The following is a 16,681-nucleotide window of genomic DNA, read 5'->3' as shown; positions in this document are numbered from 1 at the left end:
ATCGGACAAATTGACTGTATTGGCCAGATCATCATGCATTATGTTATATCAGGCTTTGACAATACAGGCTATAGAAGTTAGTGAGTTGTTGGTTTTGCTCTTTCCTGACATTAGTTGAGAGTAAGAAGAATACAGAACATCACATGACGTAGCTATGGGCTTCAATGCAGTCAGTTCCAATGCAGGCGGTTGTCATTCCTGGAATTGGCTGACCACTGTCATTCTCTCCTCTCCCTCCTTCTCCTTCTGCTAGACAGGGAAAAGGGCTGGAACGAGCCTGAAGCCAGAGCGATGATTGATGAAGCGCCTCCTCTGGTGCACACTTCCCTGCTGACGCACAGCCACACTTTTCAGCACTAATTGGGCAACCCTACAGACTCCCCTCCCCGAGTATGTGGGGTCCGGTTCTAAGCAAACCACCCGCTCAGAGAAGTGTCTGATGAGCTAGCTACACTGTTCTGATAAAGCGCTGCCCGCGAGCCCCCTAGCATGTCAGCAACACACCACAATCCCGTTTACTGCAAACTGCACATTTGCCATACACTAAGGCAGGCACCATGAGGCATAAATATTGACAGAAGATAAGGACATACGAGTATCCTTTTGGAACAGTTGAAGTATTTATATCTGCCTCTACGCCCCTACAGAATACATTATAATAGGGACTCCAAACAATGACAAGGCAATGCAATCCAGACAACAGCCACTTGATATTCCTCTGTACTGTGTTGTGGGCCAAGGTGTTATCTAGGGCTCACAGTGTTTGTTTCTCCTGACTTCATCGAGGGTGACTTACACAACCTATGATATGTGTGTAATGCGTTTATGAAGATGGATATTAACTGACACAACTTAGATTAAGTGCCTCGCTCAAGGACACATCAGCAGTATCCTCTGCGCCTGCGTTTAAACTGACAACCCCAGGATCATTAATCCATTTAGAGCTCGGAGGGTTAGAGCAGAGTAAACAGAAGGCCGGCGTCCTTTAGAAGTGTTTGCTAAACAGCACAGCGTGTTTAGATCATGAATTTACCCCAAAAATGTTCTGTAACGCAGGCCCGGGCAATTATTAAGCTCGCGAACCATATGGTTGGGAAGACATCTAATAACAGTCTGCTGCAGCTACATGCTTTTCAATGAAGGACAAAGGTTCAGCTGGGTTGGGAAATTGTTGGTGCGCACTGAGGCGTGACTGATCTGTGCAATTGGTGAGCACAAATGGGTATTATGTAAAAAAAAAAAAACTTCCTGAATAAATATACATGATGTGCCTCTAAATCTGATTATGATATTGAAAGAAGTCAAAAGAACCATTACTGTCATGTTGCTCTTTACAAACTCAATCTCTTGCTTCCTTTATCAGCAAAATGTTTTTTCGGTTTTTAATTTATTTTTTTATAGGAACCGTCACTTCCTCACTGGGAAGGCTTCACTGTGTCACATCCGAGAGAAAATAATAAGACTTTCTATCAGGGAGGAGGTGGGGATGATATGGACAGAAGCCTTTGAATTTATTCTCCGACTGGCTCTCAGCTGGGCTTAAGCAGGCACTTCTGAGGACGAACTTGCAACTTAAGGTAGCCGCCTTGCCTTAGACAGGCTTGCTAGTTGATTAGCCGTTTCTAAATCCATTTATGTAAGCTCACAGCCGGAATTATTTTCATTCTGTTTTTAATCTCTACAAAGGAATGCCTTCATGAATTATTCATGCAGCTGTGTACAGTACCCCCATAGTATTAACTGCGAGATGAAAAATATATCTGTGGAATAATTTCGTCGGCAAAGCAGCAGCTGAGTTGACACACAAGAAGTGCACATTCGGGCTGATCGCAGAAAATAAAAATCAATTTAGAGGAACTGGAAAGTGTCCATAGGAAGTGCTCCGAATGTTCGCTCACAGTGAAGGTGTCCCTGCTGACACATGTAGAACAGTGCACCGTCTGCTTCAGCTGTGCCGGCAGCATGTCACTACAGCAATGTACTGTGGAAAGTACAACAACTATACTATAAAAGAATACACACACAAGTACAAAGTGACCTATTGTGCAGTATGAGTAAGTCAGTATTTGTATTTATACACCCCGACAGGCGATATTTGTCGGTCACTCAATGCTGTGTCACACTGTTTCTCAATACTTTTGACATTTTTGTAAAAGCTTTCAATTTAATTGTTCATTGCCATGGCAGCTGAAAAACCCAATTATAAACAGCGTGTAATAAATAGCTTCTGCAACAAAAAAACATCCTGTGAACCCGATGGCAGGGCTAACTTAACGTTATGGACTGTAAGAGACTTGTATCAGTATCAGTGCTGCAGACCACTCACTACAGATTGCTATTTGCATGTAAAGAGTTTGTAATCCGGGCGTATCGGACTCCTACACAAAACAAGGTTTTCTGTGATACATATTGCTTCGACAAAATCAAACCAAATTCCCTGAGTAAGGGAAATAGCTTTCCCACTGACTGACTGTATTATCTTTTGTTCATCTAACTCTCAGCTCATGGTCCCCTCTCATTTTAGACTACTACACAATCAAATTCTTATATATGTCCTACCTTAAGCTTTGGTAAGACTACACAATTCCTGGACTGAAACAATGTGTAACTTGAATGCACATGTCAACACACAATTATTCCTTGTGGAAAGCTGCCTGGTTTTGAGTTGCGTGGACATAATGTCAGTTCTGTTTTTCAAATCCTTCTGTTCCCCAATTTTATTACCACGCTTAAATGTATATTTCTCCTTAGAGACGTGGTGCACTGAGTTTCTGGATAATTCAATTGGACTTTCTTCTAAAAGAATTACCTATTATGTAAAGACCGAATAAATAATTCAATCACTCAATGACTGGTTGGACCCAAATGCAGACAGACACGGGGAGCAGAAGGATGATACACAGTGATTGGAATAAACAAATGTCCAAAACAGTCCAAAGCTTACTAGCCAGGGGAGTACAAAAGTAGTAACTAAAAAACCAAGAGGCCAAACGACACGAAATAGGTAAATCGGACATGTGCACAAGGGACAATAACAGGAACATAGCGGACGAACCAACAACCAGCAGCCAAAAGACAGAACTATGATTGGTGGAAGAAACACAAGGAAACAGTAAGGCTGACGAGACTAATACAACACAGGTCACAGAAAAATCACAAAGACAGGAAGCCAAACTACCACAGCACACAGGAGGCATGGAATTTCAAAATAAAACAGGGAACAAACTAAATCGAAACCAAGATGGTGACACTAGCAGTAGTAAGTCTTTTAATCACCTAACTATTTAAGAAGTTAACCATAATACTGTTGCAGAGGACTGTAGTTAGTACTCAGAGGCACATAATCTCTAATCATATCTGGGTGGGTTTCAGGAAACACTACGCTTTATGTCTTGTAGTACCTCCTTTCTCTTGCACAGTAATTCTGATTCCTGATATATACTTCTGCGGCTAAGCTCCTATTCGGTCTGGTGCGAGCATATCTCACACGTGCCAGGTATAGGGATGGGTATTGTTAGGATTTTATGGATACTAGTGCTATTATCAATACTGCTTATCGGTTTGGTTCCTTATTGACACTCTTATCGGTTATTTTTGATTATTTTGTGAGAAAAAAGACAATTAATTAAAAAATAAATAGTCTTTCTTGAACGGCAACGGCAGACATTTTTTAATAACTCACTATTGTTGACTACACTATTTCAGCGACAACATCAAATGTAAATTTAAGAACATTCCTACAGGGAGGAGTATATTAGGAGTTGGGAGCCTTGGTCATCTCCCCACAGTAAAGAAACAATTATTGTTAAGGTGTGTTGGCTGGAGTGGTAGTGGGACTAGCAGCTGCAAAATAATTTAGAACACTAACTTATAACAACACAGCTGCTCCCCTTATTAAGAACTATGTATCAAACGACTCAATATACACTGACAGACTTATTAGTTGTTACCTAAATCCCTTTTGAGTCCACTGTTGAGAAGGTGTGCCGGCCTTTAACAATAAACTGGATAACAGCCCTATGACACTCGTTCACCCTCTCCTGTGTCATCGTCCCTGTAGCTGAGGATGGACGGCTGCTTGTCAAACAGTCGCAAACTCTGCATTTCTGCACATTCATGTTCTGCTTGTTGGCCAAATGTTTTGATAGATTGCTGGTGTTTCCTCCCATTCTTTTGAGGGTTTTATTGCATTTGATACGAGAGTTCTCAGCATCTATTCGAGTAAAATGTAGCCACACTTTCAATCTTTTCTTTCTCTCTGGCATGATGCGTGTCTCACGCTGTACTAGGCCAGAGTCGGTGTGTGTTTCAGAGTAAAGCACGACTCCGCCCCTCCGATACCAATACCAATAGCAGAACTGCTAACTCCGGAGCTTATCGATACTGGGCATCACAGAATCGACTGCGGAGTCGGCAAACAAAAAATTCGATACATACGTGAATCGATTTTTTTCAGTTTTCTGTTTAATAGCCCTTACTTATTTAACTACTACATGTTAGGATGCATTATTTTTCCAAACGTTTTGTTTGCAACTCTTGTACAGTGTCTCTGAAGGTTGTATTTTATCGTTGTCTACTTTACTTCCGCCCTTGAATTTCATGTGTGCGTTACAGATTCAGTTTTCCTGATACATGTAATTTGTTATGTCCATGCAAAAAACTGACTCACCTCTACTTGCTTACTCCACATTGTAATAAGGATGCATGCACTCTCACTCTTTGTGTGTCATGAGAATACCTCATAGCATTGATATCACCTTGTGTCAGACCTTCACATTTCGTTCAGTCAACGACACATTTCTTGTCTTGAGAAAAGCGAGGAAATCTCTGCTTTGCTTTCACGTAAACACATCTGATTCTAAAGATTCTTTCTTACGATGATCTGTCCTACACTGCCTGGAAATATTACCTCATTACATGCACAAGATGCTCTCCTCCAACAATCAAATCCAACATTGACGCTATACCTCAATGTGAATCATTTCGTTCCCAAGAAAGAAATAACCAGCCAATACTGTCGGGCGAAGATCAGAGCAAATCTGTGGCATCCACAGAGACCGTAAATGTAATCATCTTTGAATGGCCACATCGGCCTGTCAGGGAGAATATAGCTGGTTATCAGGTTGTTGTTTCACATGTCAACACATCCGACCAAAAAACTGGAAAACAAGCATAAATTGATAGTGAAAGCTAGTTTCAAGAACCACGTCCCACCCCTGCACGTCTGTGTTGTGGTACACTGGCATCAGCATTAACACAACAAAATAAAGCATCTGGCTCAGAGATTCCCTAAAGTGAGCGAGTGCATGCCACTAAAGTCATTCAGCACAACAGCTGTTTTCCACATGCATTCCTGCCTATGACGGCAGATATGGAACATATATGGAACGAAGCTCACAAACACTGCGCTGCAGATGTTTTCTTTTGAGCTTGTTGAATGGCCCCGAGGTGGCCACGAAAACAAAGATGACAGGATTATCCTCTAGGCTTTGAGAAAGACTACCTATTAGCGACTGCAATGGCAGAAAAAACGAGGGTGAATTTTCCGAAATGAAAGTGACACTCACACAGTGCAGAGAGGAAGGCAGCAGGGGCATTGTGTTGGAATCAAAGACGGTGCCTGGATTGAGGTTTGCAGAAGAAAGACATGGCCCACACACTTCCACGGAAGACAACTGTCTGTTCAAGAGATTGCAGAATGTGCTGTATAGGAGCTGGAAACTGATTGCGTGCCTGAGGGAAGTTCTATTGTGGTACAAGACTGTGTCTCTCAAGATACAGGAAGATGAAACAGCGTGTGTTAAATGCCACAATTTGCTTGCACATTTTCACATGACAGAGGTGTGGTAGCTACATTACACTGTATTATCTACAAATACATTTCATTTGCCGCTCCTAGGGCTGGATGCTAATTAGCTCGGAGCTGTAATCCCCCTTTTTCATAATGCTAACTGGGTATAACAAGGAGGAGAAACAGAGCCTGACATCACTACAGAGAACCTAGCAGAGGTTAATTCCATGTTGTTCTGTAAAGCTTCCATGTAAGTTTGATGGAGTTAAAGAGGAGAGTTAAAATATCTCCGGAGAGAAATACAATCCTTTTTCGTGGTCCAAAAGCTTCTGAATTATCGGCATAGCTTTTACTGCTGCCAAGCTCATACTCTGTGGGTTTGAGACACCGTTAGAAGAGCGATGTAGTTTAATCGGCTGCTAAGGAACTGGGCTACAGTCTTGGATTGCTGGTTGGGTGTCCATGCACATTGAGTTAAGCTCTAGGGCTGCAAGTAACAATCCTTTTCATTATGGATTGATCTGAAGATTCTGTTTTTGAGTAATCGTTAAATGTACAAAATGTCAAAACATATGTGAAAAATGCACAATCATTTTTTTCCAGTTTTTCTGACAAAGATGATAGATGATATGTTTACAGTGATATAACTGAGAAAAGCAGCGATCATCACCATACAAGCATGCAAGTGAATGTTTCATTGACAGGATTAATCGATCATAAAATAATTGCAGATTAATTAATTTAGTAAATTCATTACATTTCTGTTGATCCACTTATGTATTCATTGACTAATTGTTTCAGCTCTAGACAGTTTAGCTAACAAAACAATGTGTCTTACATAATGTTAATCAAACATAAATAATCAGACGATAAATGATGATGTAGGAAAATACTCGTATTGGATTAAATAAACACTGTATTACCACCAGCTTCAGCTGAAACACACAAATTGAAGGTGATAGCTAAATATATTGTTCAGGAAAAAGCCCTCAAATATAGAAATGGAAAATCCATTGTACAGAATGCAGTATATCTTAGTTGCATTCTTTTTTTTGACCATTGTTTATTTCTTTTGACCAAGCACCCACTACTCAATCATCAATCGGGCAACAATTCTAGTAGTAAAAATACCTTTTACCGTGCATTTCACGCCACGCCCACATCACGGACTCTGAGCATAGATCAAGTTTTGCAGTCAATACTACATACTAATACTAAATAGACCGGAGTAACCAGAGTAACGGGATATACTTCATGAAGAGGCTGTGGACTCATAAATGGGTTGTGGCAAGTAGCAAAGATGGTGGTTGTATCTGTGCATCTCTATTATGATGGTGATTTGGGATTAGGGTTTCTAAAAGCCTCCAGCCTCTGTCTCAAATGGGATAGTTGATCATCATTGACTGATACGGGCCTTGGCTGTAGTTTATGCTTCTTATTTTCCAATCCCTGATCAACTGGGATCCCTTAAGCACAATGAGTTGACTATCACACAGAAAGGAACACGGCTAAGCTAACATGCTGAATGGGAACAGACCAAATACGTTAGATAGAACGACCCCTGGAGTGTTTACAGAGAACACCAGACAGCTCATCCAATGCTGGGTAGTAACTGATCACGACTTACCCTTATATGCAATTAATGATCAGAGAGAAAGAGAGAGGTGGGTAAAGATAAGGTGACAGTGAGAGAGAGTCAGAGACAGTGAAGTGTGGAGTCCTATTATGAAGAGCAAAAAGCCTGCCCGAGTCTAAAATTAGAACCCTAATGAGTGGCAGTCTCACAGATCAGTTGATGAATTCAACATTAGCCCAGATTGAGTCAATCTCCCGGCCATGATGTGGTTGGGACAAAGCCCGACACCCTCTATTCATGTCAAAATGTTTCCTCTCTGTTTGGATTAAATCCTCTATCTTTTTTTACCAGGAGCTTCAGTCAGTTGTGTTTCCCTCGTAAAAGAACTGAACACTGTCGGAGGACTTTGTTGAACCAGAATCTGAGAACACATTGGTAAACACGCGATAAAACAATGGGCGGTCGAGTTCTATTCAATAACACGGAGCTAACCTGTGTGGCCGACGATTGTGTTCTGTGTTCCCATAAGTTACGTACTGAGGGGACTGTGTAAAGTAAGTACATTTGAGCAACACCATATTTCTGTTCTGTTTAACTGGTTTACTCTACAGTAACACACCATTGTGCCATCTGTGCAAAGAGTTAATACACTGGCGTGACTCTACAATTAGGCAGTAAGTATCCAACAGGGGCATTTGTCATTGCTGGCTTTAATCTACCACAAAATTAAACTAGAGAGCATCATCATCAAACCAGACAGACATAGAAACAACTGGTTAAGTATTCTAAACTGACACACACACACACACACACACACACACACACACACACACAGACTCACCAGGTGAAAAAAGCTGGTAAAGAAAAGCTTGTCAGTAAAATGTGCTTCATTATTTCAACAGTACTGCAACACCATACAGAATAATAGACTTGCTGTTCATAATGTCTGCACAATATGAATGCAATATTCTCACAAATGAGGCTTTTATTCATCTCTGTGCGGCATGACACTTCTGTTACCTTAACTCCTGACCCCACTGGAAACAATAGGTACTTCTCAGCGATATTGATTTGCTCCACTACTTCTTTCTCCATTTACTAATAATTACCAATGCAGACTATCCAATTACTCGGCTCTAACAAACATTTACAGCAGTCGGAAATCCACACACTAATTATGCAGATGACAGAGAGAGAGAGAGAGAGAGAGAGAAATAAAACAAAACTCAAAAACCTGCTCAGAGCAACTCCAATTAAAATTCTTTAGCCATGCCAACATAGAGCCAAATGAATTATGACAATACCTATCTCCTTTAGCGGCTGCAGTGTGAGGGACAGCCATCGTGAACATATGAGTGAGCTTACCGAAGGGCTTAAAAAGGAGATTACAGTCAATACTTCTTTCTTAATGTGGAGAATTTTCTTGATTGACTGTGAAAACGTAATTACATAGATTTCTTGGTCGTGAAATATGTGTGACTCATAAGAGACTGATATTTTTTGAGTTGGAGGAAGCCTGGCAACCAGGAAAATAATAGAAATTAATGCTAGTCTTTATTATAATTCAACGTATAATATCCTGTCATTAGTTTGCTTCTAAAAGCAGTTATATATAATTATGATACCTTTATTTATATTTCTAACCATTACTTTGAAAGTGATGTGAGGTCGCACGACAGCATGCGAGCCAGCTTTACTGTGAGGTCGAGGTTCTCGTCTCAGAGAGAAATGTTTCCAGTGTAAACCCAAGGTACAAGGCTAATGTTGAATTTCATTAATAAAGGACAAGAAAATAGCCTCCACCAGAGCTGGAATCCCTCTGGATTGTTCTAACTCACTGAAGGGCATCGCTACAACAACCAAGTGTCAACACTTCTGATTTATTATACCTCTGGGATCAAACTAATGTTTACCTGAAGTCCCTCCAGCCTCCAAACATGCTCACACATAAAGATCTTACATTAAAGATAATGACATCAACCACTCGATCCTTAGGGAATATCTCCCACGACGATGATTCAGTCTCTCTTCTTCCGCAACTAACGCTGGCTGGAAATCGACTTCAAACTTTCAGAAACGCGTCTCGGTCAAATATAGATTTGGGTCAATCCAAATTGCATGAAAGGTTCGCTTTATGACTTTGCGCTGAACAGAGCTAAATTCAAGGATATATACGAGTACGCCTCCTGCAGAGGCTCACTAAAGGTGGAGGTGTTTCTCACGCTCAGCATACCAAGTAAAGTGTACGAGCCATACGCCCCGCACTCTTTGTTTCAAAGCTTCGCCGTCACACAGGCTTCAAACTGTGATGTCAGCGAGTTTTGTTTATAACCCGCTGACACGAGCGGCATACTGGTATATAACTACGCTCAACTGAGGAGGCTCCGGATGAGATTATGCAATGTTGTCAGAGTAGCACAACTAATTATCACGAAACACAAGGAGATGCTAACTGATTGATTAAGGATTTTAATTGAAGGGGCTCTGAGGATTCAGCTCTCCGTGATGAAAGACTGGAAGTGTTGGCATACCGTATGATTTGGAGCAGAAAAGGCTGTACACACGCTCCAACAAAAGGGCTGGTAAAAATGAATGCTACACTGGAATAGCTGTCAGAGAGAGAAGCTTAATCTTCTAAACACAAAGACAGTATACGTCCCTCAAGAACGTGCAGAGAAACAAACTCACTACACATGACTGAAAGTATCCACACTCATGTAATGACCACACTCGTAAATAATAAGCGGGCAAATTACAGCCCAGTGCTCGATTTAAATCGTAAACTGTTTCCACTCTTTCATTGATGTTATGCGTCTCCTAACACAGACATGTTCCTTTCCAAGAATCCTGTTTCAAGTAACTAAACTGTTAAATTGCCCAAGAGATAACCTGTTATTGCCCGTCCAGTCACTCTCTGTCAAGTCCAATGTTGAGGCTTATAGCTTTCTCACAACACAAAAACACTCCCCGAGATTTTTCTGTAGAATTATTGCAATTACGTGGCTGCTCACAGCTGGGTACGGGCGAGAGCTCCATTTTCCACCCCACATCATTTTCCCTATCCCCCTATAAGTGTAGTGATTACAAGAATATTAGAAAGATGCTTCAAAACCCAGCATAGCATCTATTTCCCTCGAAAGGATTTACCTTGGGAAAGCATTTCCATTTAGGCGTTAATTCACCGGGGCACTCAATCACTTCCGTGCTAATTGAAATGTATTAGAAATAGAAATACTTTATTTTTAGAAAGTACAATGGATTGACTTGCCTAACAAATGATGACTGGCATCCATTTGGAAATGCTTTATAATGTGCTTTCAATGTGTATGTATGCCAAACTAGATAGCTAATCCTGCCATGTAACCGAAAAACATCCGAGAATGTTTGATTTGGGTTTGATCTTCCCACATTGGATTGGATTGTCTGTATATCTTCATTTTTTTTTTTAACGGGATGAATGCAGCGCACCTTAACGTATGCATATGAATGGTTACCTAGGCTCATCTGTGAATCTATACAAACACATTTGATTTATCTCATTTATCTCATAAGTACCATATTACTTTATAGATTGAATATCCTGTATATCACTTGACACAAAAGACTAAAAAAGGTGCACACGTTTGAGATCATTTCTCGTCTCAGTTGAGAGAACTTGCTGCTTTTTGGCAACAAGCTGAATGAGACAGTTTAAAAGAAGCCATGACAGACTCTGTGGAAGAGGTTAACTGGAGGTTTCAAAGGAGGCAGCTGCTATATGGACATTTCCTCAGCCACTGCTCTAGCATGTCACCTTATTAGCTGATTTCCATCTGTACTAAAACACATCTATGGCGGACGGATGCCTTCCCTTGGGCAACAGGATTTAGACTCTACTGTTTAAAAGGAAAGGTCAGATGTTTTTTCACATAAGACATTATGAGTTTCCCGCCATTAGCTGTATCTGTGCCAGGAGGGATCCGTCTGCGACTCCCTCCACAACAACAGCCCCCCCAGCGCCCATTGTATTTGCATCAATATGAAAGTGTTCGCTCGACAGAAAAGAGGTCAGATTACTTGCCAAACACTTGATCCTCGAGATGCGGGCACCGCAATGAGCACGAGGACTGTGAAAGACGGCAACACTGTGCTGACAGCACAACACTGATCGCGTTAAACATGTGGGGCAAGCAAGCGGGCGAGGGGGATCTTTGGGGCGTAATTAACAGTGACAGACTCAGGTGTGCCCACAGATGTGTCAGAAGAGGTAAACCAGGTTTTCTCCCAAATGACTGCATGAAACTGCAGATATTTGACAGCTAACGGATGTGCACACAATATCTGCTGTATCTCCAACCAAGCTGTTGGAGAGGAAGAAGCCGTATACTTTTTAATAGAACTGGCTAATTTAAAAAAAATGATGAAATGCAGAAAGTGGAGAGGGTGCTTCTCAGCCATGGTTATGGTCTGTGTTGAGGAGATAGTCAACGATTCCTTCTTTAAAGGATGTGCTGTGGAGTTTGAACTGTCACTTAATATTTCCCTCTTCCGTCTTACCAGCATCCGCGTTGGGATGGGGGCACCAAGCCATTTTAAACTAGATGTTGTCTCTGGCAAAGTGCTTGTAGTAAATGTCAAGACCTTTCAGAGCCATAATAATGACACAGTTGAGGAAAATGATATGGCACCGGTTTTTTTGTGTCCTGGATAAGGTTGGAAAAAGCTCCAGTACAATCATGTACAGCCACAAAAGATTCTCATCAACTGGTCTGTTGACATGAGGCGATGATTTTAGATTCACACGAATGCCAGACTTTCAAACTAGTGACAGGTCAGTTTGTTGCACCATTACAGGGACAAGGGCCCTTGGTGCAGGCCTTTCTTTGTGGCTGAGGGCCAACTGTCAAACTAAATGACAAAAAAAAATAAGCTGGGATAGTTGTCTTGTTCTTGATGTGTACAGCCTCACTCCAATTTATTCCCCTGGTTTCTATTTTGATGTAAAATGTAGCTTTTAAAGCGTGATCAGTGTACTTTTTGTCTAGCTCTCATCCTCTCACACGTATTTAATTGGGAAGATAGAAAGCACCACGATAAAAAGACAGCCATACTTTCAAAATCATACTGCAAATCGCAATATTGTAGCAGCGTATGCTTAAGATTTCCATCTGCCTGGACTACATGTACAGACACTCACTCTTTGCTGTTGATTACAGCTGCGTATCCACATGGAAGCGGCGGCCACTGATACCGTGTGTTTCCTCACAGCATGGGGAACTGTCTTTTCATCTGACTGGCCTCCTCAAATGCACAGCATTCATTTACCGGGAAGAGCTGCTGTATGGTGTGGTAGAAAGGGATGAGTAGCTCCTCCAAAAACAATGCGCTCCCTTGTGGAAGCGCATAGATTTCCAGTATGTAAGAAATGCAGCATGCGTGCATGACTTGAACGCACTTGTGTGAGACACTGTGGAAGCTGCAGGGCCACTCGTTTCGGCATACAAGGGCCTTTGTTAGAGGCTGAAAACGGCTGAGCTTTTAAGTAATCAAAAAAAGATTAAAAGGGTGATGATACACATGCGGACCATTCTTCATCCTCAAGAAGCTCGAATCATTTAATTGATGTGGACCCACTGTCCGACATGAGTCACAGGCAGCAGTAATGCAGTGCTCAGAATTAAAGAGGTGCGGGAAATGAACACACGACAGCGGATGCACCTCTCGGGAGCATAATCCAGAGGCAGTGACTAATTGCATGCTTCTGGGTTTGTCGGTATTTGAGAATGCTCCCATTTTTTAGCCAGCAATCAGCTTAGGGGCACAGCAGAAATTGCCCTCTAATAGTCCGGGGTCTTGACAATGAAGGAACTCAACAAACAGGCACTGTTTTCTGTGCTGGGTTCCTAAAAGAAATGGTTCATGTGGTGATGCCTGACTCTTAGGACCAGTCGGAAAAAAAGAAATAAAGAAAGACAAAAGACAGAGACATGATTCCTTGTGGTTTGAGGAAATGACTAAACCAAGACAGAGCAGGCCTTTATCATCACTCTGGTGTGTTTTGCAACTAGATGCGATCCACAGAGGCGAGCAGAGATTGACAATCTCTCTTAGGTCAACAGGTGCAGAGCACAGCAAAGTGATAACTTCACAGTGGCGGCATTCACGTGAAGTGGAAAAAAAAGCCAATGACTGACTACAGTGAGTGCCGATTAACCCATTCATTAACTGTAAGAACATGGCAATGACAGCATCTTGAAAATATTTCCCCCGATTCACTGAGGCGATGACCCACTTATGGAGAATGTTGCCTTATTCAGGGGTGGGAGGAAACTTGTTTATTGAGCTGAGTCATAGCACGGGGATAATCTCTGGTCCAATAAACCATCAGGATTCAGGCAAAGCTTCAGCCACTGATCACAGCCAAACCCAGATTGGCACAAGGGAATTAGACGCCCTCTCCAAAGAGACACTCAGAGGTGTAAGTCTCTTCTCAGGGACGTCCCTTTAGGACATGGAGGGACCAGGGGGGGAAATGAATGAGTACACCTTTAGCTGCTGCCAAGGGATTTCTGTGATGAACACCTACACATTTAAACCACACTCATTGTGAGGCACTCATCTCCATACAGCCACTTATGATGACCTTATGCTACAGAAATAATCCAGCTCTTCAGCAATCAAGTGTGGGACAACAATGACTAGAAGCCAGGCTGAGTGGAACTTTAGACAGTTTAGCCGCTCTGTATTCAGGTCCACGCCGAGCACCTCTCAGAGTCAACACCACAGAATTCATAGCGAAATGGGTCAGGCCTCAGAGCCATCGCAACGGATATTTGATATTGGTAGAACACGATTATTATCACAGCCCTCCAAAGATTTGAATCATTTCTCTGTGTTTTGCCGGAGAGTTTTTGAATTTTCTGAAGAAATGAAATAGACGACAAAGACGAGATTTTTGCATTTTATAGCCCGGAAAGAAAACTGCAAGAGTGGTGTATTGGAAGTTATGCATAAAAAGTACTATTAGTATTCAAACTGTAAACTAATTTTTGATAGACAATGTTTTTGCCTGTATACGTATATATATATATATATATATATATACACACACATGTATATATATATGAAATAGAATATGTTACAAAAACAAACTCCTCAGTGCACTGGTCCAAACCACGCCCATGCCCAGTTGATTTAGTCCTCAATGAGCAGCCACCTTTGCAGCTGGCATCGTAGTGTACGTGATGGAGGGAGGATGGGGGAGGATGGAGGGAGAGAGATCGTCTCACAGCCATAACTCGATTGTGACAAACAGCGGGCGACCACAAATGCACTCGTTTTTTGAAACTGCGACATCACATAATACATTCAGCCAAAGTGACAGGACAGCACTGTAAAAACAGACATTTTCACGCTCTGTCGTGTATCTTCGAGCTCCTCTTTCAGCACTCGTATAGCATTTGAAACTGTGGGACACAAGAGGTAAACCTAAAACATACATCATGTCGTCCCACCTGCGAGCAGCTATAAAATGAAGACACACCACATATTAAAGCACATTATCTCAGTTAAACGTGTGCACGCGAAGGGGAAAGTGTGTATGAAAACTTTGCAGTAACCATTCATTACACGTGTCGCAAACAGCGGCGTCCTGCGTAGCTCTGGCCGCCCCCCCCTGTCAGGCGAAAAACAGGGACGGGATGGAGGGAAAATGGCCTATTGTGTGTGTTAATAGCTATTGTGTGTGTTTATAGCACGCGTTGTGCGATAGCCCAGTTTAAAAGTACTTAACAGACCTTGTAAAACGATGAACTGGTGATGAGGAGTGTGTGAGGTCGGGAGCTTTTTTTTTTGCAGAACTCCCGACAGAGAGTGAGTGCGAGCGGGAGAAAGTGGAAGTTGTGTTCGCGCATTTTGTTACCTCAGTAGAGCCGTGTCGCCTTGTCTGCTGACCACGCTTTCAACCGAGGAATAGTCCACAGTTTGTCCGGCGGGCAAACATGACGGCAGCACGCAGCACAGGCTGAGAATGATCGCAGTAAGCCACTGACCAGAGACACAAGCATCCTGCACCGCAATCATTATGTCCATCGCAGAGCTGTGATATTTGGTGCCGCTTTTTCCCCAAGTCTGCGTGTTGCAACAAAAAAAAAAAAGGCGAAGAGTTAGAAAACCTTGACGCGAACGACGCTTTTATATTATTTCCACACTTTATTTCCTCCTCGGAGCCCCGTGAAGAAACGGTCCGCCTGTATAGGTTCCCCGGTTTGTTTTTGCTGGATGCAGAGCCCACTGTGCAGGGGGAAGTGTACTCTCCAGTGGCTCGCACACCATCTAGTGAGGAAGTGCGATGCAAAATGGGAGCAGACCTAGAAGCAGACAACCCCCAGGCTCTGATCCTGTTGCCATGCGGCCGTTTCCCGGGCAACCCGTTCCCAGTGGCTCGTGATGGGAGCAGTAAAAGGTATCGATACGACCCACGTGCAATTAAAGATATCGACTGGAGAACCACCCCCCTATCTATACCCCATAAGGAAATGAACAATCACGAGAGCATTTGGGTGGAAATGGAGCTTTCTGATGCTGACGCAGCTGTATCCCAAAGGAGAACTCTTGAAAATGTACTGTAACAATATAACAGAAAACTGTAACAATATAACAGAAAACTGTAACAATGTAACAGAAAACTGTAACAATGTAACAGAAAACTGTAACAATGTAACAGAAAACTGATATTCAAAGGATCAAATAATAATTTATCCTAAGAGTATAATGTGTGATTTTATATGAAATGTAAAAAAATAAAAATCCACAAAATACAATTCAGACATTATAACATTATAAGTCATGAAGAAAGTCCCTTTTGGGAGATTTGGGGAATATTACAGTGATATTTCATTATGCTAGAAAACGACAACAATCAGTTCACGCACACACACACACACACACACACACACACAGTCATCCCAAAGAGAGACATATGGGACATACAAAGTTAGTTTTACAGCTGTAGCCGTCTGCATTTTGCTGCTCTAAGCCTTTTGACTTAGCCTACATAATACTTAACAGACTGTAGAGCCGTAGCCATGGAAATGACATACATTTCTCATGAGGTGACATGTTGGCTCCTCTGGGTTCTTGCAGACTGGGTTATTGTTATGAATGAATTAACAACACTTCCCTGTGTATTTTTCACAACAGAAGAAAGGAAAATCAAGCTTCTGTCAGTCAGAGCATGTGCTTCAAATTGACTCAGTTTAAGATTTTACTAAAATAGTGTATAAAGTGAAGTGTGGGGATATTCTAAATTGGTACTATAACCAGTAATCACGGAA

General features: G+C 41.9%; 1 protein-coding gene across 1 annotated transcript in view; it reads right to left on the bottom strand.

Moving 5' to 3' along the window:
- negr1 (neuronal growth regulator 1) overlaps positions 1-15,570 on the bottom strand; it is a 123,955-nt gene extending 108,385 nt beyond the window's left edge. The window contains exon 1 of the mRNA XM_076088073.1: positions 15,268-15,570. Within this exon, the coding sequence (XP_075944188.1) occupies positions 15,268-15,437 (170 nt within the window). The 5' untranslated portion in view covers positions 15,438-15,570. The remainder of the gene's footprint in view (positions 1-15,267) is intronic.
- Between the last annotated feature and the right edge of the window lie 1,111 nt (positions 15,571-16,681).

This window comes from Anarhichas minor, unplaced genomic scaffold (assembly GCF_050575085.1).
Source record: "Anarhichas minor isolate MPS153535 unplaced genomic scaffold, ASM5057508v1 ptg000010l, whole genome shotgun sequence".
Lineage (NCBI taxonomy): Eukaryota > Metazoa > Chordata > Actinopteri > Perciformes > Anarhichadidae > Anarhichas > Anarhichas minor.
The sequence above is the reverse complement of the archived record's forward strand: the minus strand, read 5'-3'. Positions and strand labels throughout refer to the sequence as shown.